Below are 27,585 nucleotides of genomic sequence, written 5' to 3'. Positions count from 1 at the left end.
AATTAATAAAATTAAATTATTTAATAAAATATTATTTAATAAAATATTATTTAATAAAGACTATGCAATAAAATTAAATAATAAAATTAATTAATATTACTAGTATATATATTTAGATCTAATTTATGTAAAATTATATAATTAATTTATATAATTATTATATTTGATATACAACTTATAAACATGTGTAACTATTTATTTTAATTTACACAATTACTATATATTATTATATATATAACAATTATATAATTTACTCAATTATATGCAATTAATCTTTAATTAATAAAATTTATTTATTTTATGAATCAACATATACCTACATATTTAATTTATATATTTATGTTTAATTTAATTCATGTAATAATTTATTTAAAGTGTCATTTAATTCATATATTAAAAATTATATATTAATAAATGATAATTAATATGTAATTTCTTTTAAATTTATATTATCATTTTATTTGATTTATATAATTTAATAACGATATGTATGTTATGCATATAATTATATTATACATAACTATATTATACATTATATATAGCACATAATTACATTACTTCTATTATATACTCTATACAGCATATATATACCAATATGTAATATATATTATATATTATTAAATCTAATATATATATGATTTTATATATAATATATATTTTGTATTGCATATATAATATATGTATTATATAATGTATAACATAGTATATAATATATTAATTATATATAATAATATACTTATATTATATATAATATGACAAATATATAAAAATACAATAATATAATATATGTTTTATAAATATATGTTACATATATAAATGTATATATAAAGTTTAATTGTATAATATATATAAATTTAATTCATATAAGAATTTCATTTAATTGGGATTCGGCCCCCGATTGTTTTCCTGATCACGCCCATCACTTGACCACGCCCTCAGCTCTGACCACGCCCTACTTCTGACCATGCTCCGACCTCTGACCACGCCCCACCTTTGGCCACGCCCCCACCTTTGGCCACGCCCCCACCTCTGACCGCAGCCCCGTCCCCTCCGCTCCCTCTCGTCCCCGCTCCGCCAGGGGGCGCCACGCCCCCCGCCCGCTCCTCCCTCTGGCGTCGCGCGGCCTCACCTGCCCGGCGGGTGCGCGGTGACGTCAGCGCGCGGTGACGTCAGGCGGCTCCGCCCCCGGCGCGGCGGCCGCAGTCCCGCCGCAGCCCCCGGAGCGGAGGGACCGTGAGGGACCTGAGGGGCCGTGAGGAGCCTGGCGGGACCCGAGGGACCGTGAGGGGACGTGAGGGGCCTGAGGGGAACCGAGGGACCGTGAGAGGCCTGAGGGGAACCGAGGGACCTGAGAGGACCTGAGGGACCGCGAGGGACCCGAGGGACTCGCCGGCACACACCGCCCGCAGCCCGCCCCCGCGCTCCCACGGCCCCGCCGCAGCACCATGTCGGTGCCGGAGCCCGCCGGCGGCGAGGAGAAGCAGGCCAAGGAGGTGGAGGACGCCGAGAAGTATTCCTTCATGGCCACCGTCACCAAGGCGCCCAAGAAGGTAGCGGGGGCGGGGGGGACGGACAGAGGAAGGGGGGAGACTCCGGGTGGGGGGAGCAGCCCCCGGTTATGGGGTGGGAACAGGCCCCGTTTTGGGGAGAGCGGACCCCCGGTGATCGGGGAGAAGCCCCTGGTTCGGGGGGAGCAGCCCCCGGTGGTGGGAGGGCAGGGGAGGGGGGAGCAGGCCCTGCTTGGCGCGGGGGGTCCTGACCCGGCTCTGGAGGAGCAGCCCCGGGTGGGGGGTTGTGCCGGGGAAGCCAGAAATGGTCCAGTCTGGGGATAACTGGGAAGGGCAGGCCGTGGCCATTCAGTGGAGAGGATGGGGACTGGTACCGGTGAGGGGGGCAGGGGTACCAGTGAGGGGGGCTGGCCCGGTGTGGGGGCAGCAGGAATGAGCTGGGGCAGAGGTGCCCAGCAGGGCTGCTGGCCCGGCTTGGGGTGGGAGGGGAGGGGTTGGGTACTGGGGAGAGAGGGGTCTGTGCCAGGGGTGAGGGGAGGGATGGTTTGTGGGGGCTGCAGGCGGACTGGGTCCGGCTCTGGGGGGCACAGGGGAGGCTCGGCTGTGCCACGGGGGTGTGTGGGGACAGGGTGACCACGGGAAGAGTCGAGGGTCCCTGTGGGGTGACAGGGACAGAGCAGGGGAGCCATTAAATGGGACGAGCCAGCAGCGCCCTGGGATCTGGCTGTGGGTCACTGGGAAGGGCAGCCCGGGGAATTCGGGGGCTTGGACTTATTTTGGGACAGGAGGTGTGTTGGGGGTGTAGGTGGGAGCACGTTTGGGCTTGGGAAGAGGCTGCTGGTGCTGAGCTCTCCTGAGTCACCTCTGAACCCTTCCATCCTTGAAGGCCTCGCAGGAGCTCTGGGATCTTCAGCCCGTTCCTCCCCAAACCTCCCCAGTCCCGGTGCTGCTCCTATGGCATGCATGGGTGGCACTGAGGGTGGGCAGGACACCCACTAACCCGGGTAACTCCCTCTTAGGAGGGTGAGCACTCCCAGCCCTGTGCTCCGGGCTCGGTGCTGAATTCCCGGTGTTCTGGGGGGCAGCTCCGTGTTGGGATCAGTGTTGGGATCCGTGTTGGGGTCCGTGTTGGGGTCCGTGTTGGGCTCCACGCTGGGCTCCATGCTGGGCTCCACGCTGGGATCCACGCTGGGATCCACGTTGGGATCCACGCTGGGATCCACGCTGGGATCCACGCTGGGATCCACGCTGGGATCCACGTTGGGATCCACGTTGGGATCCACGCTGGGATCCACGCTGGGATCCACGTTGGGATCCGCGCAGCCGCAGGTCCCCGCCGTGCTGAACATCGTGTTCCCCTTGGGGCTGCAACAGCCTGCCAGTGGTGGAAGAGAAGGCAGGGCAGTGGCAGGGAATGGGAACATCCTCGTTCTCTGGGGGAGTCTCTCCTGCCTGCTCCAGGTGGGATCAGGGAGCTCTGACCCTTGGGGAAGGTCAACTGGGTTGGAGGCACCTCCTCACCCAGGGAGTTGGAGACTCCTGTTTATCTGGGCTGTGGACATAGCCTGGAGGAAGGAGCAGAGGAATGTGGAGCTGGGATCTGTCTCTTCCAGCTCAGAGATTGTTTTTACCTTTTCATAACCATCATCTTTGTCAGAGTGAGGGGACAGCAAACTGCTCATCCCAGAGTATCCATGGGGCCAAAAGAGGTGAAAAGGAATCGATCCAGCATCCTCAGAGGCAAAGTCTGTGTGTCTCAGGGGTGTCTCAGGGGTGGGAGGTGTTGTATCCCCCCAGATTGGCAGCTGGTTGTTCAGGGTGAGGAGCTTTTCCTGGCCGGGTGAGGATGTTGGAGGTGCCCAGAGCGACACCCGACATTTGAGCTGATAACATCAGCAGGCAGAGAGGGCTGAGCTTGGCCACAAATCGCTCGGGGCCACTGTTTTCCTTGCCTGGCTAATTCCTGCAAAGAGCAGAGCTGGGGAACAGCAGAGGCGTTGGCAGGAGGATGAAAGGCCGGGGCAGGAGAATTGCCCTCCTGAGATAAGCTGAGTGCCCCCAGCTCTGCTCCTGGAACAGCAGCGCAATTAAACCATTAAAGCTCCTTTCTGATTCCACCAAAAGTGACTTTTGTGCTGCCCCGAGCTCCCGGCGTGGTCAGAGGCTGGTGGAGATGGTGGGGAGAGACGATTCCCAGCACGGGGATCACTCTGTGCTGCTGGAGCAGCTCCCGCCCGGCTGTTTGGGCTCCCTGAGCTTTGCCAGTGTGCTCTGCGGGAGGTGTTTGGACACGGGGAGGGTGGGAATGTGGCCAAGCTTGGGGCAGGCTCCCTCTCTCCCTGTGAATGGCTTTTCAGAGGAGCTTTAACTTGTGCTGGAGCTCAGGGGAAGTGCCAGTTTGGGCACTGAGAGCTGGGGAGGCATCTTGGATGCAGCTGGAAGCAGTGGGTGCTGTGGAGAAGTCAGTGTCTCCTTGTTGGGGCACCTGGAGCTGGGATCCAGCCCCAGGGACCGCTGACATTTCCCCTCGTCAGGGACTCGTTTGAGGTGAAAAAGTGAAACGACAGGAGGTAAGAGATCAAATGTGATGTCTCCAGGTTGAAGCAGGAGCCAGCGCAGTGCAGGGGAAGGGAGGGATGGGGTGGATTTCCCCCAAAAGCTGGGATTGCCTGGCTCTGCCAGAGCTCCCTTTCCCCTGCAGTTCCTGGGAATTGGGCTGTCACAGTTTGCTGTGAGTGAGGTGGTTCTTTGGTGGTCTGCAGGCAGAGGGGAGCGATGCTGAGCTTCCCACCTTGTCCAGCCTTGGTGTTGCTGGGGAAGGCTGGGAATGCTGAGGCTGGGGGCTGGCTGGGGCTCGGGGAGCTCAAGGGCAGCCCTGCTCCTCCCCATCCCCCTGTGCCATCCCTGCTGCGGCTGGGCATCTGCTCCTCTGCCTCCCTGGAGACTGCAGGTGCCCTTGGCAGCACTTGCTTTCCCAATCCGTGCCAGTGGAGCCTTAAATGCCTGGCCAAGGTGAGCTGTGGGTGCCCTGGGGTGGGAAGGACATGGCTGTGGCAGGGCAGGGGGCACTTGGTGCTGTCCCTGTCACCTCCCCCTGCTGTGTCCTCTTCCCGGTGGGATCATCCCTGGGCTCCCCCACCCTGGGGAATCCTGCAGCATTCCTTGGCTGTGGAACAGGCTCTGGTGTGGCTCTGGGCAGGTGAGTGGGGTGGTCTCCGTGCCCGGGGGATTTGGGGGTGCGCTGTCCCTGCGGATGCCGGCGCTGCTCCAGCTCCAGAGGGATCCCCCCGGAGCTGTGGCAGGGAATGCTAATGCTCGGTGCTGCAGCTCTGCGGTGCCAGCCGGGCACTGCCTGCGTGGGGGTGGCTGGGATGGAGCAGGGAAAGGCTGGGCAGAGGAGATGGAGCCCCTGGGCAGGGCTGGGTGTCCTCTCTGGAGCCTCCTTCCCAGAAGCGCTGACTTCACTGCGTCCCAGCCCCTTCCAAAGACCTGTTTCTGCCCCATTTTGCTCCGTCCCGACTCATCTCAGGTCCTGCGGCTCTGCCAGGCCGGGGGATAATAAACCACCTTCCCCCTGGGCCTGTCAGGGGGACGGGACTGTCCTTGTTTGTCCTGACAGAGCTCCCAGAGCCACTCGTTTTTCCGCTCCCTTTAATTCCATTCCTTAGTCCAGGTGTCCATAAATCCTTTGTGCCTTTGTGAGCCTGTCTGGGGTCGTGGCCACCACCTCCTGTCCTGGCTGCTCCACAGGCTCCACACACCCAGCTCTCCTTGATCCCTGCCCACATCCTCACTTCTTTGGCTCTTTTGCTCCGTCACTGCAGTTTTTCCTTCTCAGGATGAGGTGCTGGGGTTGGGATGAGTTGGACAGCTCATCCTCCTTCGTCTGGATAACCTGGGATGGGTCTGGCCTTCCCTGGGGTGCAGGAAAACCCTAAAGAATGAACCTGTTGCTGTGTTAGAAGGTGCCAGGGTTGTACCCTGACCCAGAGCAGAGCACGGGGGTGTTTGGAGTGGAGGGGATTTCCTGGGGCTGGGAGCAGCCAGTTCCCCCCAGGGCTGTGGGACACGGCAGAACACTCTGTTTTTCTCCTCCAAGTTGTTCTTGGGTCCTTCCTATGGCTTTGGTGTTTTGGGGGTCTCCTGGCTGTCCAGAGGGGAGGCTTGTCCCAGTGACCAGCACTGCTGCAAGGCCAGAAGGTGCTTCACTGAGCTGTTGAGAGCAGGACACAAGGAGATTTTGGGGGTCTGATGGGCACAAACCATCTTCAAAATGTTCCAGGGCCTGTAGATTCCTGAATCCCTGAGGGAGGCTGGGTTCCCACTCCATGTCTGCCCTTTGGAGAAGGGACAGCAGCTGGATATTTGTCCTCCCCAGCCTTGTCACCTTTGGATGGTGTGGGTGTGGAGACCACCCATCCTGGGAGGCCCCTTCCCACGGGAACAGCGAGGTCTGGAGCATGGGAATCACGCTGCTGGCAGGAGCCTGGTGTTTTCCTTACCCTGGCATTTTGGGAAAGGTCTGTCTGTGCTGGGGACCAGCCCTCCACAACAATTTCTTTGGGACCTGAAGAGTTTCCAGCCCGTGCAAATTTTGGAGTGAGTTGCTGTGCTCCGTTTTAGAGGTTGAAACTGGATTGTTTGCTCTGGAAAACAGGTTCTCAAGGTCAGTTTGGAGTTGCTCCTTTGCAGGTGAGGATTGTGTCCACGTTGCTCCTCTGAGGGGTCGGTGGGTGCCTCATCCCAGCTGCTGGAGCAGGGAAGGGCTGGGATTTCAGCACTCACACGCGGGGATTCGCCGTGGTTTGGTCGCCTTTGCAAAGGGCTCCTTGTGTTTCCTGCTGAGCCCTTTGATCAGAGCTGCTTATCTGGAGCCTCTGGCTCACCTTCACCCGGCACGTGGTGGTGACATTCCAGGTGAATGTCCCACGACCTGCTGGTGGCCTCAGGGACCTGCCGTGGAGGAGCCTGTGCCAAAACTTCTCCCTCAGTGGAGCCATGGGGTGGATCAAGGAGGGTCTGGGAGGAGGGTCAGGGAGTGCCACCAAGGAGGAGCATCATGGTGACATCTCAGCAGGGTCTGTGGAGCCTCTTCTCAGGGCACCTGATAGTTCCAGGGCTTGGTCCCCCTTGGCAGTGCTGGAATCTGCTCTGCACTGTCCCCCTCTGCCCACATCATCTCCATAGGCTTCCCTGGCATGGCAGACCTTGGGAATGGGTGCTCTGGAGCTTCCAAGGAGAAAGCTGCCATGGTTTGGGAATGCTTTGGGTTGAAGGGACCTGAAAGCTCATCCAATCCCACCCCCTGCCATGGGCAGGGACACCTTCCACTAGCCCAGGTTGCTCCCAGCCCCGTCCAACCTGGCCTTGGACACTTCCAGGGGTGGGGCAGCCACAGCTTCTCTGGGCAACCTGTGCCAGGGCCTGCCCACCCTCCCAGGGCAGAAGTTGGGGTGTTTTCTGGGCTCTGTGCCCCTGGGAAAGCAGGCTGAGGAGGCTGTTCCTGCTTTGGGAAGCTGCCCCTGTGGGGTTGGGCTGCCTGGGCTGTGACTGTTCCTGTCACTCCGGGATCAATACGGTGGCCTTGGTAACGAGCTCATTGCTGCTGCAGAATCTGTTTGCTCCAGGTTGGTGACAGCCAAGGCACGGAGGTGGCCGAGGACATGATGTTCCAGCTCCTCCAGCAGCCTCCATTGTCCCGGGGGGAGCCCTTGGAGGTGGGAGCAGCTTCCCCTTGGCTGCCCCCACACCCCAGGGCTGGCTGGAAGCACCCATTCCTGCCTGGATTCAGGGGCTGGCATTTGGGTGGGGGCTCTGGGAGCCTGGATTTGGGAACTGGCATTTGGGTGGGGGCTCTGGGAGCCTGGATTTGGGAACTGGCATTTGGGTGGGGGCTCTGGGAGCCTGGTTTATCTCCAAGGTGTGGGTGGAGGGAATGGCTCCTCCCAACCTGGAAAAGGAGGGTCCTGGGGCTCTGCCTTCCCGAAATTCATGTTTTGGTTGCCTCCTTCCAGCTGGCCCGGGCTGAGGTTCAACCTGTGTCTGCTGTTTTCTGTCCCTCCTCCTTTCCCCTCCCAGCAGGGAGTCCTGGATTTCACACATTCCTGCTCTGTGGGGAGAGTTTTACATCCAACCTGGGCATGTTTTGGAGCAGGAACATCTGGCTGCTCCTTGTTGACCTTGGATCCATCAGCTCTGACAGGCAGCACAGCTCCTGCTGCATTAACCAGCCCCTTCTCCAAGTATTCTCCGAGCTCACCGTCCCCAGGGAGAGAATTCTGTGTCCCTCTTGCCTCATTTCAAAGGAAGGGGCTCCATGGAATCAGCCCTGTCTGCAGGAAGGGGTTGGCTTTGCTCCCAGGGTCCAGGAGGGTGATGTTTGTCCATCCTGGTGGTGATTCCTCGCACTCCTGAGGAGGGAACAGCCTGAGGTTTCTCCTGCTTTGCCTCCAACCAGATGCATCAAAATCCAAGTCGTTTCCAGGGCTGAAAACAGTGTGTTGATAAAGAGGAATGGGCAGCTCTGGTGGAAGCACCACTGTGAGGGGCCTTTGGGGATCGGGGCAGGAGCAGGATGGATTCCCACTTTTCCAAACCAGGCTATTCCTGTTTCCATGCTGATCCCGCTGGGTGTTTTCCCCTTTAATGGAGCATCTGCTGAGGGAAGCTGAGAGTAGCTGGACCCTCTCCCGGGTGGGATTTGCTGTTTTGGTCTCTGGAAGGACCCAAAGACGTCTTGGAATGCTGAGATTTGAGAGGCAGTTTGTGGGGAGGGAAGGAGGCAGGTGGGACACAGGGAGAACAATTCCTCCCCCAAAGCACAGGGGCTGCTTTAGGATTGTGGAGGGGCTTGGGGTTTGCAATTTGGGTTTTTCCGTGGCCAAGCCTCCCTTCAGACCACGTGGAGCTGCTGCAGGAGCCCTCTGACAGCACTTCCCAGCGTTCCTGTGGTCTCCCACAGCTGTGCTGGAAGAGGAGTTTTCTAATTAGTTTAAAACTCGATGCTAATTAGAGCTGATTCCCTCTCAGCTCTGACACACAAACACATTTCCATGGGATTCCAGCTCCACAGCTGCCAGTCCTTGGATTGCCCCACAAGCTGCTGGAAGTGATTTAACCCACAGTCATGGAATTATGGAATAGTTTGGGTTGAAAGGGACCTTAAATCCCATCCAGTTCCACCCCTGCCATGGGCTGGGATACCTTCCACTATGCCAAGTTGCTCCAAGCCCTGTCCAACCTGGCCTTGGGCACTTGTAGGGATGGGGCATTCTCTGGGAAATCCATTCCAGGGCCTCCCCACCCTCAAAGGGAGGAATTTCTTCCCAATATCCCATCTAACCCTGCTCCCTGGCAGTGGGAAGCCATTCCCTGTGTCCTGTCCATGCAACACTCCCAGTGTGATAACTCCAGTTAACACCAGTTATCCCACTGCCCAAACCCTCGCTGGGCCCTGGGGGTGAATCCAGAGGGGAGAAATCTGGGAGGTGCTTAAACCAGTGGCTGTTTGGGCATCCCTGGAGTTCCTGGAGTTAACTGGGGAGGCACGGCAGGAACTGCCCATCGGGATCTCAGGGATTGGACTTGTGCTGGTCCTGCCAGGAAGGAGCTCTCCCTGTGTGTCCCAGGAGCTCTCCCTGTGTGTCCAGATCTCCCTATATATTTCAGGAGCTCTCCCTCTGTGTCCCAGGAGTTCTCCCTGTGTTCCAGGGTTTATCCCTCTCCATTAAAGCCTTTGCCTCCATTCCTGCAGTCCAAGGACTGGATCCCTTATCTGCTGGTGGGGATCTTTCCCTCTGCTCCTGCTGGATCCCACCTTTGACCTCCAGGTGTTCACAGGGCAGGAGTTGTTCCCTGGAGTTATTCCCAGTTACTGTTTAACACTCAAGATCTCATCTCTTTTATTGAATCCCTCTTCTGTTTATTTTCCCTTTTCCTGGCATTTACAGGGATTCCCACCATGACTGAAGTCTTGGTGTGATTTCCAGCCTGTTAACCCTTGGAATGGATCCATTTCTTTCCAGGTGTTTCTTCTTCTCTGCTGAGTTTTGGGAGTTGTGTGGAAGTCTTTAATTCTCCTCTTGGACTCACAGAAACTTGGTTTGTTTTGGTTTTTTTTTTTCCCCGACCAGCCCTTCCCTGGCCCTGGAGGATGAAGGTTGGGATCAGGGCTTGGCCAGTTTGCCTTGCCAGGACCTCAGTGTCCTTTTATTTCCTTGTTGGGAGCAGTGGAGAGGTTTCCAGGTGGAGCTTTGGCTGTGATTCCTGCCCAGGGAGTGTGCCAGGCAGGGAGAACAACCTGCCCTGGGAACCCTCTGGAGGGAGAGGTGCAGATCCAGGAGCACTGAATTCCACACTGGTCGTGCTTCCCTTCCCAGAGCAGCCCCTTCCCTGTGTTGTCCAAAGCAGTCGAGGTTTCCTCTCCCAGCTGGGAGAACCACCAGGAGAAAGTTCTCCTGTTGCCAAGGCCACGCCTGGAGCAGAAGCAGGTCCTGTTCCTGGGGATTGTGCCACTTCCAGCTCTGCCCAGATCCCGAGTGCCCAGGCTGTGGAGGACCAGGAGACGCCTGCTGAGCCCCCATCCTGCTCCCCCTGCATCCCTGTGGAATGCTGGGGCTGGAGGTGTGGGCACTGCCCTGGCCCTGGGCTCTGCCTGGCAATCCTTTGCTGCTGTGCACTGGGAATGTGGTGATTCTTCCATGGCTGGGCCGCAGCCCCCTGGGAATTCCTGCAGCCCTTTGTCATGCCAGGTGTGTTCTGGCTCACTTGGAAGTGGGAAGAGGGGATGGTTTGAGTCCCGTGGCCAAATCCCCCTCAAACCCCTCCCCTTGGCAGTGGTTTGGGGTGGGGGTGAGCTGGAGCCTTATTGATCCTGATCCCCCATCCCTCCACTCTGAGTACCTGGCTTGTCCTTCCCTTCCATCCTTGAGGGATGCTGTGATCCAGGAATACCCCTCCAGGCTGGGTAAGCCCTCAGGAGAGGAACCCTAAAAGCATCTCTGTCTTCCTTGCTGCTTCCCACCCCAAAATCCATGTCCTGTGGGGTCAGGGAGCAGGAGCTGTGTCCTTCCGTGTGTCCCCTGTTCCCAGCCCCATCCTGTGGGAACAGGGGCTGGCTCTTCCAGCCTGGAAATGGGACAGAGGGGGCCTGAGGGGACAGGGCAGCCAAATCCTCTAAACAAACCCGGTGCCCTGGCACGGCCCCGGCGGGAGCAGTGCCAACCCCGGGGCCAGCACAGGGAACACACCCTGGGAGCTGGGATGGCCTCAGCCCCTCATCCAAGGGGGAAAGGGGGCAGGGTGTCCTCAGGAATGGCTCTCTCCTTCTGGTTGGGAAGCGTGGGTGACTGTGGCAGAAGCATCCTGGAAGGGTCTGTGCCCTCCTGGAGGAGGTGGCACGAGGGAACCGGCTCCACTCCTCTGTCTGACCTGGAAAGGAGGAAAATCCTGATTATCTGGGGTTTTTTATTCTGCTGAGGGGACTGAAGAGCCCCTGGGGTGCCTCCTTTCTGCAAATAAGTGGATTAAAACAACTTGTCCTTTAGAGACCCAGCTCCTTCTTGGGAAAACCACAGCATTCCCAGGAGGAAAAGGTCCTTCTGCAGATGAGAAATCCTTGGAACCTGAAACCTGGAGGTGCCCAGGAGTGCAAAACCCAGCCCTGATCTGAGTGCTGCTCCCACCTCATGTGGGAGTGGGGCTGGGGAGGAGGAGGATGATGCTCATTGGAGCTGTAGAACATTCCTAATCTGGCTGAATTCCCAGGAATGACAAAGAAATTATGGACGTAAAAGACAGGTCACGTCAGGGAGCGTTGGGCACCCGGCAGTGCCCCCCAGCTCTGCCGGGGGGTGTTTGGGAGGACAGGTTAAATAAGGGGAACTGGCTGCTCTGAATAGTCCTGAGCCGAAGGAGAAGTCCCAGGACTCTGGATCCTCCCAGGAGGGCAGCAGTGGGTTGGAGTCTCCCTGCCTTTCCAGGTGGTTCCGGGGCTGCTCCCAGTTTGCTGCTTGTCCCTGGGCGGCTGTGCCGTGTCCTCACGTCCCTGGATGTGAAACTCTCCCTGGATGTGAACCTCCGGAGTGTGGAGGGGTTTAGGGGGGTCCTGCTGACCTTGGGTGACGTGTGGAGCCTGCTCCTGTCCCCCCTTCCCATTATCCAGGACAGCAGGGGCTGGGAGGGCACTTTTCCCCCGCTCCGGATGTGCCGACGCTCACGTCGTCCCCGGGAAAAAGTAACAATAATTAAAAATGGGGGTTGCTGAGCCAAACCTGGGGATGGTGGGATGGAGCCTGGAGCTGCTCCTGGCACGTGTCCTTTCTCTCTGGAGCCTGTGCCTGGCTGAGCTGGGTCAGCTGGGAGCTGGTGGATGCTTTCCAAACCCTCCTTCCACAACCTGCTGTCCCCCGGGGCTGCCTGGGATGGAATCAGGGATGTGGAGCACAGCAGAGGAGCTCAACAGCCTCTCTGGAGCTGCTCTGGGAATGGAAGGAGTGTTAAAATCAGTTTTAAAATGAAAGTGGGGCTGTTCCCGTGTGAGAGGGACACAGCGAGACCGTCTGTAAATCCAGCTGCATGTACAAATCCCTCTGGAGCTCTGAGCCAGAGGGTGGAACTTTCCTTACTCTGTCAGCCCCAAAAGCTGCTCTCTGGGCTGACTTGCTGGGAAAGTCCTTGGGATCCTGGGCTTTTGGGATCTTGGTGTCTGGGCTTGGGAAGGTGCTGTGGAGAATGGCACACCCAGCCGAGGGTGCCAGTGCCCCCTGGAATCTCTTTGCCCTCCCTGTGCCATAATCATTAACCAGCCAAGGCCAGGTGTGCTGGGGACACTCTGCTGCTGCTCTGGGGCTCTGTTCCCACAGAATTCGTCCTTAGAACCCTGGCACAAGCCTGTTGCAGCTCCTTGTTCAGCTTCCTGGAGGTTTGAGGTGCTCCGGACAGTGCAGCCGGACAAGGGGATTGGTGCTGGGAGCATCCAGGGGTCCCTGGTGCCTCATTTGGGCCCTTTTTGGGATGTGGGGCTGTACCAACAGGGCTGATGCTCCCTCAGCTCCAGCTCTGGAAGGGGTGGATTGAGCTGAAAACGAGCATCTCTTGCTGGGAAGTGCCGGATCCATGTGGGAATGACACGGTGGCTCCAGCTTTCCCAAGGGATCAGAGTATCCTCCTAGCTTGGAGGTGTGACTGGGAGCAGCAGTGCCCTGTGAGAACTTGGCAGGAGACGGTGGATCCTGGTGTTTTCCCACAGGACACCTCCCCAGATCCCTGCTGTTCCAAGCCTGTTTGGCTCCCCCCAGCCCCTTATCCGCATCTCCTCCTTTTCCGGGATAGCGACCCTGGAAACCCCTCGGCTCCATTCCTGTGCAGGGAAGTGGGTCCTGCCTTGTTTTCCCTCCTTGGCCACGAATTCCTGGGACAAAAAAATATTTTCCTTGCTCTCAAAGCCTCGTGCTCCACCCGCTTGGAGAAGCCGCTTCCAGCAGGCTGAGGTTGGGGATGCGATTCCCAGAGCGCGCGGAGCCGCGGCCTCCAGCCGGGAATGCCGCCCATTCCGATCCCGGTGACAGCCCAGGGATTAGGAGATTTGCTCTGCCTCCTTAATGCAGCTGCAGCACGTGGGGGGCTCCGGTCACGCACTCTGCTCCGGAGCCTTTCGCGGCCTCCCTCCGCTCCCTGCCGGCCCTGCGGGAACGTCCCGGTCTCCCAGGGCTTGGATGTGCCCGTGGCTGCTTGGACTCGGGAGCTGCCCGTGGTGTTGGAGGATAATTTTAGCCAGGGCAGATTTTGCTAAGCTGGGGAGTTGGGCTGAGCCTGGTAAAGCCCCGGCCGGGATTACTGGGGGTGATTCAGCACTCGGGTGTTTTGCTTTCCCTTGGATTCGATCCCGCCATTCCCGTGTTCCCCCAAGGGCTGTTTCTCCTGGGGAGGGGGCTGTGCCTTGGAGCTGGCTCAGCACCCACGGCCGGTGCTCTGAGGGGGTGAGGGGAGATCGTCATGTGGGATGTTGTGGGATCAGGGAGCACAACAGCCCTCCATCCCCATCCTCTCCTTCCCAACGCATCCCAAACTTGGCTCCATGAGACCATCAGGCAGCGTATTTCCCTGCCGGGAAGTGCCCTATCCCAGGATTCCCAGGACAGACAGACCTGCACCCTGGGCTGGAGCACCCTGGGCTGTCTGTGCCTTGTCTCATTTTTCCCTCCTGGATTCACCTCTTCCCGAGAAACCTTTCCCAGAGCTGGAGGGAATTCCCCAGCTGACACTTGAGGCTGTTCCAATGCCAGCACCTGGTTTATGGGTGGAGGTTTTATTCCCTCTGGTTTGATGAGTTGCCAGAGGAAGAGCTTGGTGTGAAGGGATGGGAATCTTGTCCTGGAATTGCTGATATTTTTCCCTCCCTGGAAATGCCCAGCAGGAATATGCCGGCACAGAGGTGGCACAACCCTTTCCCAGAGTGTCCAGGAAGGATTGATCCAAGAAATATAATTCCTTGTTGGGAAATGTGGAGACACTGCTGGTACCTGTCTGGAAGTGCTTCTGCCCCTCTTATCCCACCAGCTCTCCCATGGGAATGGGGGTTGTGGTATCCTCTGGATCCTCCTTCTACTCTACCTGGGAATGGGAGTTGTGAGACCCTCTGGATCCTCTCTCTGCTTTCCTGTGGGAATGGGAGTTGTAGTGCCCTCTGGATCCTCCCATTGCTCTCCCATGGGAATGGGGGTTGTGATTCCTTCTGGATCCTCCCTCTGCACCAAACTACCTCAAACAGTTGGGAAATGAAATCTCCAAACTCCATTTAGCATTCCCATTCCTTCCACTGATACGAGTTCAAGCAATTAGTGTCAGAATCCAACTGGAATCTGCTGGGAGGTCCGGTCTGGGAAGCAGATCCATGGCCAGGATGGAGGAGCTGGCTGGAAACCTTTCAGCAGGAGCACCCCCAGGAATGCCTGGGATGCTTGTCTGGTGGTGGATCTGATCCGTGCTGGGCCGTTCCTGGAGTCCCACATCATCCCACTTGTCCTGTGTCCCCTCCCGAGGGAATCCCACACTGCTTTTGGCCCCTCCTCTGGGATTCTGCAGGATCCATGGCTCCATTTTCCACCCCAAAAAGCCATGCTGGTGCTGCACCTCCCTTGCTCAGATTCCTCCTTTCTGGAATGGATCATCCCAACTAAATCCTTTCATTCCTCTCCTCTCCAAGGCTGTTTCCCACAAAGCTTTCAGGGAGTTTTGGGAATGGCTGTGGCCTGGGAAACCCCTCCTGGAGGCCCTTGTGGGCTGTCTCTTCCCATCCTCTTGGTTTATCCGGGATCCCTCGAGGTCTCCTGGGGGTGTTTGTGAATCCCGCTCCTGCCACGACGTCTCATCCCTGGGAAGTGGCAAAATTAAATCCTGGAGAGACACAATCCGAGGGAAGAGGCCACGCCGGGGTTCTCTGCTGGGGTCTCTCCTGCATTGCAGCATTCCAAGGAGGGGGCTCCAGGGTGGATTCCCTGGTGCTTTCCCTAATTCCCTTTCCCTTCCCTTGTCTTTCCCTGGCAGGAGCAGCAGTGAGTCCCTTTGCACCTCACACTGGGTGAGCGCAGCAGTTTTGGGTTATTTCCCCCTCTTTTAATGAGCTAAATTTGATGATCCAGTGGAAGTGCTGGAGCCTGGAGTTGCCTCTGGCCCAGAAAGGAAGGAGGGGTGGCTCTTTTGGGGGATCCTCTTCCAATGGAAACATTTCCTGCCGAGGAGGGTGGAAGCCAATGCAATGTCAACTTCTCTTTGTTGAAATGTTCTCTCCTGCCCAGGTTTCAGTGTCAGTTTTGGAAGGATGTGCCGTGTTTTTAACCTGGGGGATGCTCTGCTCCTGGGGAGGAGCCTGGAAGCGCCAGGGATCTGCTGGGACCGTCCCAGCTTTCTTGCTGCTGAATTTTTTGGGCAGAAATCTGGCGGAATCGGGGCATGGATTTGGGTTGGACAAGTGTGACCCTTGAAGGAGCCTCCTGGAGCTGGGAATGGGCTAAAGGGGAGGTTCCTGGATGCTCTTTTTACCTTCAGGTGTTGTGTCAGACCTGCTTTAACTTTCGAGTTGGATCAGGCAGAGGGTCCAAATCGAGGGGTTGGATTTTGGGATCTGCAACCTTGTTGTGTTTGGTGACGTTAATTTTTGTGACTGGGGCAGCCCAGGTGGACTGAAGGGATCCATGGGCAGCCACGGAAGGTGTCATGCCCTGAGGGTCACCCCCTGATCCAGCACTTCTTCCCTTTGCTCCCAGCAAATCCAGTTTGCAGATGACATGCAGGAGTTCACCAAATTCCCGACCAAGACGGGCCGGCGCTCCCTGTCCCGCTCCATCTCCCAGTCTTCCACAGACAGCTACAGCTCTGGTAGGTGCCAGGTCCTTGCCCCTGTATGTCCCATATCCCAAATCCGGCCCTGGTGCCGCTGGGAATGTGCTGCTCACACCCCGTGGCGGGATCGGTGCCGCTCTTTGCGCTTGGACACGGAGGGGATGGTTCCCGAGGCTCGGGCGTTGATCACTTCTTGATAACTCTGCTGTTGTAGAGAACAGGAGTGCAAAATTCCTTCAGGATGTTGGCCTTCCTTAGGAATTTGGTAGTTTGAGCCATGAGTGAAAGCTGGGAAGGGAAACAGAGCAGAAACCTGAGGGATGGGAGGTCCCTGCGTTCATAAGACCTGGATTCAGAAGATATTCCCCCCTTCCTTTTAACCAGAGGGTTTCTTCGGCATTCCCAGCTGTCCTGAGCAGGGGCAGATCCTTCATCTCACACTCCCCCCACCAGCACAGGGAGCTCAGGGCTCTTGCAGCAGCAGGTGGAACTCCATCCCTCTCCTCACTGGAAAACCGGAGTGCAGCTCTCCAGGCCAGCACCCCACAGCGAGCCCTGCCCCGACTGCTCAGTCCTGATCGGAGCTGGAGGTGCTGCTGAACACAAAACACCTCAGAGAGCCCCTCCCTGACCGCCCAGCTCCCACCAGGGTCTGTCCCCAGCCAGGGAGGGCACACTGGGATCCATCCCACACCCAAAGGGGGAAGCAGTGAGGGTGGACAGGCTGGGAGAGCCGGGGGTGTTCAGCTTGGAGGAGAGAAAACTCCAGGGAGATCTTCAAACCCCTTCCAGTGCCTGAAGGGGCTCCAGGAGAGCTGGAGAGGACAAGGGATGGACAGACAGGACAAGGGGGAATGGCCTCCACTGCTAGGGTTAGATGAGATATTGGGGAGAAATCCTTCCTGTGAGTGTGGTGCGGGGCTGGGATGGAATTCCCAGAGAAGCTGTGGCTGCCCCATCCCTGGAAGTGTCCAAGGCCAGGTTGGACGGGGCTTGGAGCGACCTGGGCGGGTGGGAGTTGTCCCTGCCTGTGGCAGGGGTGGGATGGGCTGAGCTCTGAGGTCTCTCCTCTCTGGGGTAGCTGCATCCTACACAGACAGCTCCGATGACGAGGTGTCCCCCCGGGAGAAACAACAAACCAACTCCAAGGGCAGCAGCAACTTCTGCGTGAAGAACATCAAACAGGCCGAGTTCGGGCGCCGGGAGATCGAGATCGCGGAGCAAGGTACGGCTGGAATGTTGGGATTATGGGATCTGGGGCAGCCCTGGGCCCTCTGCAGACCAGGAGCTGAGCCCTGGGGATTCCCACTCCTGCTCCAGCCTTGGAGAGCCTGTTTTCCCCCTCAGATCAGTCAGGGAAGAGCTGGATGTGCCAGCAGACGTTGGTGCCCTGTCACAGCCATTTTCGAGCCCTTGCGGGGCTGAATGTTGGTGGCTTTGGGTGGACAAGGATCTTGGAACATTTATGGAAACCAGGAGTCCCAAGCCCTTCCCACGAGGCTCGTGGGAAGCCGAGTTCCCATTTCCAGTGGGGTGATTGGATGACACTGCTCTCCCGTTAGAAGGGGGAGGTAATCCAGGCCCGTTTGGAGCAGCTCCTGAGGTGTGGCAGCTCCAGGTCACCTTTGGGTGCTCCGAGGGCTGTGGCTGTCCCCGGTGCCTCCCAGGGCAGAGCCAGGCCCACCCCTCTCTCCTGGCATGGCCAAGGGACAAATGACCCCGTGGTTGGTCCCGTTTGGCACAGCCCAGGCACGGGGAGTTTGCTCCCGGGCCGTGGAACAGCTCCAGCACGGATGGTGGGGCCGGAGGGACCCTGGGAGAGCCCAAAAGTGGGAGAGGAGCTCCGGCAGCTCCGGATAGAGCCGGCATTAACCCCTCTCTTCCTTTTGCAGACATGTCTGCTCTGATTTCACTCAGGAAAAGAGCCCAGGGGGAGAAGCCTTTGGCTGGAGCCAAGATCGTGGGCTGCACCCACATCACGGCCCAGACCGCGGTGAGTCCCGGGGAGAGCCCGGCTGTTCCCTGGGGAACACAATCCCAGCCTTGGGAAAGGGATGAGGCACCTTCAGAACTCCAGGAACATTTTGGGAAGGTTCTGCTGCAGCGTTTCCCCAGGAGCTGATCTGGGATCGGTTCCTGTGCCTGTCACTGCTGCCCCAGGCCTTCCATGGTCCTGGGGTATCCCTGATCCCAGGGTATCCCTGATCCCTGGATATCCTCTATCCCTGGGGTATCCTGATCCCTGGATATCTCTGATCCCAGGGTATCCCTGATCCCTGGATATCCTCTATCCCTGGGGTATCCTGATCCCTGGATATCCTCTATCCCTGGGGTATCCCTGATCCCTGGGATATCCCTGATCCCTGCGGTATCCCTGATCCCTGGATATCCTCTATCCCTGGGGTATCCCTGATCCCTGGATATCCTCTATCCCTGGGGTATCCCTGATCCCTGGATATCTCTGATCCCAGGATATCCCTGATCCCAGGATATCCTCTATCCCTGCGATATCCCTGATCCCTGGGATATCCCTGATCCCTGGATATCCTCTATCCCTGGGATATCCCTGATCCCTGGGATATCCCTGATCCCTGGGATATCCCTGATCCCTGCCCCTGTTCCCAGGTGCTGATTGAGACGCTCTGTGCCCTGGGTGTCCCTGTATCCCTGATCCCTGTATCCGTGATCCCTGATCCCTGTATCCCTGATCCCTGTGTCCCTGATCCTTGTATCCCTGATCCCTGTATCCCTGTTCCCAGGTGCTCATCAAGACGCTCTGTGCCCTGGGTGTCCCCGATCCCTGTATCCCTATATCCCTGATCCCTGTTTCCCTGATCCCTGTATCCCTGATCCCTGTATCTCTGTATCCCTATATCCCTGATCCCTGTTTCCCTGATCCCTGTATCCCTGTATCCCTGATCCCTGTATCCCTGTATCCCTGATCCCTGTATCCCTGATCCCTGTATCCCTGTATCCCTGTATCCCTGATCCCTGTATCCCTGATCCCTGTATCCCTGTATCCCTGTATCCCTGATCCCTGTATCCCTGTATCCCTGATCCCTGTGTCCCTGTATCCCTGTATCCCTGATCCCTGTATCCCTGGGATATCCCTGATCCCTGTATCCCTGTTCCAGGTGCTGATCGAGACACTCTGTGCCCTGGGTGCCCCTGTATCCCTGTATCCCTGATCCCTGTATCCGTGATCCCTGATCCCTGTATCCCTGTATCCCTGTCTCCCTGTATCCCTGATCCCTGTCTCCCTGTCTCCCTGTATCCCTGATCCCTGTATCCCTGTATCCCTGTATCCCTGTATCCCTGTCTCCCTGTATCCCTGTATCCCTGATCCCTGTATCCCTGGGATATCCCTGATCCCTGTGTCCCTCTCCAGGTGCTGATCGAGACACTCTGTGCCCTGGGTGCCCCTGTATCCCTGTATCCCTGTATCCCTGATCCCTGTATCCCTGATCCCTGATCCCTGTATCCCTGTATCCCTGTATCCCTGGGATATCCCTGTATCCCTGGGATATCCCTGATCCCTGTCTCCCTGTTCCAGGTGCTCATAGAGACACTCTGTGCCCTGGGTGCCCCTGTATCCCTGTATCCCTGTATCCCTGATCCCTGTATCCCTGATCCCTGTATCCCTGTATCCCTGTATCCCTGATCCCTGTATCCCTGGGATATCCCTGATCCCTGTATCCCTGTGTCCCTGATCCCTGTATCCCTGGGATATCCCTGATCCCTGTGTCCCTCTCCAGGTGCTGATCGAGACACTCTGTGCCCTGGGTGCCCAGTGCCGCTGGGCCGCCTGTAACATTTACTCCACACAGAACGAGGTGGCTGCTGCCCTGGCAGAGGCTGGTGAGTGATGGGAGCTGCTTTAGGGGATCATTTTTAGGGAATTTCCTATTTATGGTTTTTAATTTTATATTTATTTATCTAATTTATTTTGGGTTTTTTATTTTTATTTATGCCTAGCTTATTTTATTTTTTATTTTATTTTTTATTTTTTATAAAATATTTTATTTTTATTATTTGTCTTAATTGTGTGTATTTTATCTATTTGTTTAAATTAATTTTTATTTATTTTAATCTTATTTTAGCTATTTACTTATCATTATTTATTTATAATTTATTTTAATTTATATTAATAATTTATTTATTATTTTAATCGTTATTTTATTAATACTTTCTTTTTATATTTATCTATTTTAATAATATTTTATTTATTATTATTTTAATAGTATCTTATTTATTATTATTGTAATGAAAATTTATTTATTTTATTTTTATTTAATTATTACCTATCATTTATTTTAATTTTTATTTGTTAATTTTAATACTATTTTACTTATTTATTTTTACTCAATTTATGTTTATCCTCATAATTATTTTTAACAGTATTTTTTTAGTTTTATGCATTTATTCTCATTTTTTTAATCTTATTTTTTATTTATTTATTATTTAATCTTTATTTATTTTAATCTCATTTATTTTATAATTTTTTTTTCTCATTTCATATTTATCTTTTAGGGAATTACTATTTTCAGGGAGTATCTTTTCGGGAGGGATGGGCAGGTGTACCCCTGTCCTTGGCTGTGCTGTGACCCTGGCACAGCTCTTGCCCCCGTGTCCGTGTTTTCCCGGAGCTGGCGGAGCAGGACAGAGCTCTGCCAGGCCCAGGAGGTGCCAGGATGCTCCTGTTCTTCCAGGGGTGGCCGTGTTTGCCTGGAAAGGGGAGTCGGAGGATGATTTCTGGTGGTGCATCGACCGCTGTGTCAACGTGGACGGCTGGCAGCCCAACATGGTGAGGCTCCTCCTGCTCCTGCTCCTGCTCCTGCTCCTGCCATTCCCGCTCTCCTGGGGCTGTCCTGCCATCCCGGGGGGCTTCCAGTCAGCTGGAGAACCACAGCTGGAGCTGGGTTGGGAGCGGCCATGGGAGCATTGGGAGCTGCCAAGGCAACGTTCAGGCTTGGGAACAGCTCCTGGTGGAGCTGCAGGGACAATGTCCTGGGCTGGGAACAGCTCCTGGTGGAGCTGCAGGGACAATGTCCTGGGCTGGGAACAGCTCCTGGTGGAGCTGCAGGGACAATGTCCTGGGCTGGGAGCAGCTCCTGGTGGAGCTGCAGGGACAATGTCCTGGGCTGGGAACAGCTCCTGGTGGAGCTGCAGGAACAATGTCCTGGGCTGGCACGTCTCAAAGGCACAGGATCAGCTCCTGATGGGGCTGCAGAGACATTGGCACATCCCAATGACATGGGAACAGCTCCTAATGGAGCTGCAGGGATGATGCCCTGGGCTGGCACATCCCAGTGACATGGGAACAGCTCCTGGTGGAGCTGCAGGGATGATGCCCTGGGCTGGCACATCCCAATGACATGGGAACAGCTCCTAATGGAGCTGCAGAGACATTGGCACATCCCAATGACATGGGAACAGCTCCTAATGGAGCTGCAGAGACATTGGCACATCCCAGGACATGGGAACAGCTCCTAATGGAGCTGAAGGGATGATTCCCTGGGCTGGCACATCCCAGGACATGGGAACAGCTCCTGATGGAGCTGCAGGGATGATTCCCTGGGCTGGCACATCCCAGGACATGGGAACAGCTCCTGATGGAGCTGCTGTGAGCCAAGAAACACGGGACCTCTTTCCCGCTGTGGGAGCTCTCCCAGCTGCTCAGATCCCACCCCTCTCTCCCAGAGTCGGGATGTCTCCCTTGCTGGGCCGATGTCCCCCCGGTCATGGGCCGTGGTCCCCAGGCCATGTCCGTGTCCGTGCAGCTCCCGCAGCCTCTCCTCTCCCGTTTGCTTCCAGGATGGATGTTGTGCCGTGCTGAGCTCAGCCGGGTTAGTTAGTGCTGCCTGTGCTCACATGTCCAGGCTGCAGAGCAGTAGGAGAGGCAGGAAATCCCGTTGGGATCCCGCAGCTCCTCGCAGGGGTAAGGAACCCTCCGTGCTGGGAGGAGACCCCGAGTTGCAGGCAGGAGTCCTGGCCCTCCGGCAGTGCCTCAAGACGTTCTCCACCTCTTTTCCCCCATCCTGTCCCCAGCCAGTGCTTTTCCCGATGGGAGGCCTGACTGCTCTGTGTTTTTCCCAGATCCTGGACGATGGTGGGGACCTGACCCACTGGGTTTATAAGAAATATCCCAGCGTGTTCAAGAAGATCCGAGGGATCGTGGAGGAGAGCGTGACTGGCGTGCACAGGTGGGGAATTTGGGAATGCTGATCCTTAGGGACATCCCTCAGGGATTGCTGCCGCCTGCCCTGACCTGCCTGTGCCCTCTGCCAGGCTGTACCAGCTCTCCAAGGCTGGGAAGTTGTGTGTCCCAGCCATGAACGTGAACGACTCCGTCACCAAGCAGAAGTTCGACAACCTGTACTGCTGCCGGGAATCCATCCTGGATGGGTGAGTCCGGCTGCCCCTCCTGGCTCTTCCCACGGGTGGGTTTGGCTCCGGCTCCTCCTGAGTGGGGCTCAGACTCTGCTGTGCCCTGCAGGGCCTGGTTCTGGGGGGTGGCTCATCCCAACACGGGTCTCTCTCTGTCCCCCAGCCTGAAGAGGACCACGGATGTGATGTTTGGAGGGAAGCAGGTGGTGGTTTGTGGTTATGGGGAGGTGAGTTCCGTGAGCTGTGCTGGCCTCCCCTGAGCCCAGCACCCGCCACTTCCCTCTGCCAAGAGCCCTTGTCCCTGCCAGAAGGAGCGGATCCGACCTGGGGAGTGATTACCAGGGAAATCTCACAGAGATCAGGGCTCAGGTTTCCCAGTTTGCTGCAGATTAGCTGGGCTGCACAGCTGACACTGCTGGGAACACTGGCCTGAGCCACAGCTCCCCACGGGGCTCCATCTGCTGTCCCTGGCCCCAGTTCAGCTCCAGCCTGGCTCTCACCAAGCAGGGACAGGCTGCAGCTTCCTGGGAGTAATGTTCTGGCAGAGGGGGATCATCTCACAGGCTTGTCACCGATTCTGCCCTGGAACTGCAGGGAGCTGCCACCTTCCCTCCATCTGTGCATGTCTGTGTGGGTGTTTGTCCTCCCACACTGAGCGGGGCCTGGCAGGAGCTGCAAAGGCTCTTCCCAGCAGGAATTCGCTCCCTGATTTATTCAGGCACCAGTGGAGCCCAGCTCTGCCCCACCAAGGCTCTCATCCAGGGCTCTGGGCCGGCCTCTGGGGGTTGTGCTGGGAGTCGTTGTCTCCAGGGCCTGTCCTGAGTTTTACTGGACTTCTTCAAAGCAAGGGAGTCGTAGAACCATGGAATCCTGGAATGGTTTGGGTTGGAAGGGACCTTAGAGCTCACCTTGTGAGCCACAGGCACGGACAGCTTCCACTATCCCAGATTGCTCCAAGCCCTGTCCAACCTGGCCTTGGACACTTCCAGGGATGGGGCAGCCACAGCTTCTCTGGGAATTCCATCCCAGCCCCGCACCACCCTCCCAGGGAAGAATTCCTTCCCAATATCCCATCCATCCCTGCCCTCTGGCAGTGGGAAGCCATTCCCTGTGTCCTGTCCCTCCATCCCTTGTCCCCAGTCCCTCTCCAGCTCTCCTGGAGCCCCTTTAGGCCCTGGAAGGGGCTCCAAGGTGTTCCTGGAGCCTTCTTTTCTCCAGGGGAATATTCCCAGTTCTCCCAGCCTGAGTCCAGAGCAGAGGGGCTCCAGAGTCATGGAATCCCAGGATTTTTTGGGTGGGAAGGGACCTTAAAGCTCATCCACTTCTACCTCCTGCCCTGGGCAGGGACACCTTCCACTATCCCAGGTTTCTCCAAGCCCCATCCAACCTGGCCTTGGACACTTACAGGGATGGGGCATCCTCTGGAAAATCCATCCCAGCCCCTCCCAGGGAGAAATTCCCTGCTGATATCCCATCTAACCCTGCCCTCTGGCAGTGGGAAGCTGGGAACCTTGAAGGGGGGAGCTGGGCTTGTGTCAGCTGTGCCACTCTCCAGGTACATCCTGAGCTGCCCCTGGCACCAGGCAGATGGTTGGGATGAGGATGCCCCAGCCTGGGATGGGTCAGGAAGGGGTCGTGGCCCTGCTGTGCCCCCCTCACGCTGCTCTCTGCAGGTGGGGAAGGGCTGCTGTGCTGCCCTCAAGGCCCTGGGGGCCATCGTGTACGTCACCGAGATCGACCCCATCTGCGCCCTCCAGGCCTGGTAAGGTGTTCCCTGCTGCCTGGCAGCGTCTCTCCACCTGCTCTTCAGCCCCTTCCAAACCCTTCCCAGAGGCTGGAACAGAGCCAGGATGACCTGAGGGTCATTTTGGGGAATAAACCCTTTGTTGGGGTGTGACGGGGTGGATTTCAGGGCGCGGGTCCCACACAGAAGGTGTTCCCTGGCTGGCCTGGGGAGGCTGCTCCTTTGGAAATAAAAGGTATTTCCAACGTATGAAACACTGGAATCAAGAGTGGGAAATATTTCCATAGTTGGTTGTTTTGGTAGAAGCTGTTGAGGGGTGTGAGGTGTGTGGAGGAGGTTGGACAGCCATTGCACAGCCCTTCCTCACGCATCCACTGCCCTGGGGGGGTGGAGGATTCCCTGGCTGGGCAGGAGCAGTTTGGAGCTGCTGGGTTCCCTCCTGGCCTGGGGTGGGGAGGGAACAGGCTTCTCCTGCTCGTTGTGATCCCTCTCTCCCTGTTTGTTCCAGCATGGATGGATTTCGGGTGGTGAAGCTGAGCGAAGTGATCCGGCAGGTGGATGTGGTCATCACCTGCACAGGTAGGGCTGGAGGAGGCTGGAGCAGTCATTCCCAAGGCAACTCCCAAGGACACTTTGCTGCTGTGTGCTCCTTATTTTCCAGGAGCAGTAGCTGGACTTTGGAGAGAGCTTTTCCTCCTCCTCCCCCCTCTGATATTTGGCCACAGTCCCATGTCCCGGGGCGGAGGGACATCCCAGTGTCCTGAGGGGATTTGGGGGTCTCCTGGTTAATTCACGGGACAAAAGATCAAAGATTTGGGGTCTGCAGCTCCAATCTCTGCTCTGGGTGAGCAGGGACAGGACCCAGGGAATGGCTGGAGCTGTGTCAGGGCAGGGTCAGGTTGGATCTCAGGAAAAGGTTCTTCCCCCCCAGGGTGGTTGGCACTGCCCAGGCTCCCCAGGGCAGTGGGCACAGCCCCAAGGCTGCCAGAGCTCCAGGAGGGTTTGGATAACACTCTGAGGGACAGGGTGGGATTTTGGGGTGTCCTGGGCAGGGCCAGAGGTTGCTGATCCTTGCGGGTCCCTCCCAGCTCAGGACATCCCATGACAGCACTTGTCCCACAGGTTTCTCCGCTGTCCCGACCAGGAGGAGCCTCGTCCTGGTGGGAAGTTCATCAGATGTTGCCCCAAGCTGAGCTTCTCCAGCTGGAGTTCAGGGAATGAGAACCCAGGGGGTTTGTTTTTGCTGTTCCTGCAGGGAACAAGAACGTGGTGACGCGGGAGCACCTGGACCGGATGAAGAACAGCTGCATCGTCTGCAACATGGGCCACTCCAACACCGAGATCGACGTGGTGAGTTCAGCCCCGCGGGCTGTCCCACCCCGCTCCTCCTCCCGTGGCTCCAGCTCTCCCTCCTCCTCTTGCAGACCAGCCTGAGGACCCCCGAGCTGACCTGGGAGCGGGTGCGTTCCCAGGTGGATCACGTCATCTGGCCCGATGGGAAGCGGGTGGTGCTGCTGGCTGAGGTGTGTGGGGAGCTGGGCCACAGTTCCTGGTGGGAAATCATGGGTTTATCCAGGTGGAAAAGCACTGGGAGGAGCTTCAGGGCTCAGAAAAGGGTTTATTATTGTATTTATTATTTTTTATTTATTATTTTTTCTGTCCTTTTCTTGAGGCGGGGGGGTGTGTCCTGTCCCACACGCACCCACAGCTGGGTCTGTCAGACCCCTCAGCCAAACCCACCTGCTCCAGCTGTGCCAGGGATTCCCAGGCAGGAATCTGGCTCCTCTTCCCACTGGAGCTGCTCTGGCAGGAGGGAGGGACTGGCTTTTCCAGGGACCACAACACTCCCCAGCCTTGAAGCTCAGGGTTGGGGTGGGAGCTGGGACACAATTGGGATGCTCTGGGCACAAAAGTGGCTCTCGGGAGGGGGTGGAGGTGAATCCCACCTGGAATGTCGACTGGGTTTGGATTTGGGGTGACTCCTGCTCTCCCCCAGGGCCGGCTGCTGAACCTGAGCTGCTCCACAGTTCCCACCTTTGTCCTCTCCATCACAGCCACCACTCAGGTCTGTACCCAGGAGGGGCCTCGGGGGTGAAGATGCTTTGGGAGCACCCTGGGGTGGGGCCTTGGAATACCACAGGAACCACCTCTTCCCTGGGGTGCATTAATGGTGGTGGGAACTTGGTGTTTTGGGTGCAGGAAGTTTTGGGAGAGCATTGAAATGGCGCAGATTTTGAATGACACAGATCTCCCACTGGGCTGGGAGATGGGCTTGAGCCCCTCGAGCACAAGTTTAGGCCCCCCAGCACGGGTTTCAGCCCCCTTAACTCAGATTTCAGCCCCTAAAGCACAGGTTAAGCCCCCCAGTACAGATTTAAGCTCCCCAGCAGAGGTTTAAACTCCCCCAGCTGAGGTTTAAGCCCCCTAGAACAGGTTTAGGGCTTACCTCAAAGCAAGGCTGGTGGGACTGGGAACATGGAGGGAACTGGTGGGACTGGAGGACACTGGTAGGATGGGGATCATGGGGAAACTGGTGGGGTTGGGAACAGGGAGGGGATTGGTAGGACTGGGAACAAGGAGGAGATTGATGGGGTTGGGAACTTGGACACTGGTGGGGCTGGGAACATGCAGGGACTGGCAATCCCCCCCTTCCCTCGTGGCACAGCAGCTCTCAGAGGTTTAAGAGAGGCAGAGCTGCTCCATTGTCCTCCATCCTCATGTTTTTCCATGGGGTTTTTCCCAGCTGCTACAAACAGCTCGTCATCCCCTCATCCCTGACCCTGACCCCCTTCCCAGAGGGATTCTGGACATGCCCTGAGCTGGGAGCCTTTCCCTCAGGGCACCTTGGGAATGGTTGTGCCCTCCCTGTGGCTCCCAAATCCTTGTCACTGTCCCTGTGCTGCCGTGGCTGGTGGCCATCCCTGGGCATTCCTGGGCTGTCCCTGAGCATTCCCAAATTTTATCCCTGTGCTCTCCACAGGCTCTGGCTCTGATTGAGCTCTACAATGCTCCCGAGGGCCGCTACAAGCAGGACGTTTACCTGCTGCCCAAGAAGATGGGTGAGTGAAGAATTCCTTAGGAATTCTGTGCGCCAGCTGTGTGAGATGTCAGGAAAAAACTCACCCCAGGGCTGGGAAACACTTCCAGAGGGAGAAGGAGTTCAGGGAAACCAGCAGAGGCAGCAACTTCGAAATGAGTGGGGGTGGTTTGATTTATTTCCCTCGGTGTCCCGCAGCGTGGGAGGCATCCCCTCTCCTTATGCTCCCTTCCCCAGGGTTTCTCCAGGGTTTTCCATGCCATCCTGGTGCCTTTGGGGGCACATCCAGCCCAGGCTTGGGCTCAGCTCTGCTCCAGGTGTTGGGTTGTGGTGACTCCGGGGGGGTGATGGTGATGGTGGTGATGGTGACTCCCCCCCTCAGCTCCCTGGGGTGTGAGGGGGCTGTGGGTCCCCCTGATCCCGTTTTCCCTGCCCCATTCCCAGATGAGTACGTGGCCAGCCTGCACCTGCCCTCGTTCGACGCCCACCTGACGGAGCTCACGGACGACCAGGCCAAGTACCTGGGGCTCAACAAGAACGGGCCCTTCAAACCCAACTACTACAGGTGA

General features: G+C 56.2%; 1 protein-coding gene across 1 annotated transcript; it reads left to right on the top strand.

Moving 5' to 3' along the window:
• Window positions 1-1,191: 1,191 nt before the first annotated feature.
• On the top strand, window positions 1,192-27,585 carry AHCYL1 (adenosylhomocysteinase like 1). The gene is made up of 16 exons (XM_027750612.2): window positions 1,192-1,550; window positions 15,773-15,884; window positions 16,930-17,073; window positions 17,741-17,841; window positions 19,604-19,706; window positions 20,558-20,652; window positions 21,945-22,051; window positions 22,137-22,253; window positions 22,399-22,462; window positions 23,909-23,997; window positions 24,488-24,558; window positions 25,235-25,329; window positions 25,404-25,502; window positions 25,976-26,044; window positions 26,960-27,038; window positions 27,461-27,585. Exons 1-16 carry the CDS (start codon window positions 1,446-1,448, stop codon window positions 27,583-27,585), a joined length of 1,575 nt encoding a protein of 524 aa, XP_027606413.1. The 5' UTR covers window positions 1,192-1,445.

The sequence above is a fragment of the Pipra filicauda genome, unplaced genomic scaffold, assembly GCF_003945595.2.
Source record: "Pipra filicauda isolate LSUMZ 115617 unplaced genomic scaffold, ASM394559v2 scaffold172_size1731463_pilon, whole genome shotgun sequence".
Lineage (NCBI taxonomy): Eukaryota > Metazoa > Chordata > Aves > Passeriformes > Pipridae > Pipra > Pipra filicauda.
This window is presented reverse-complemented; position numbering and strand designations above follow the sequence as displayed.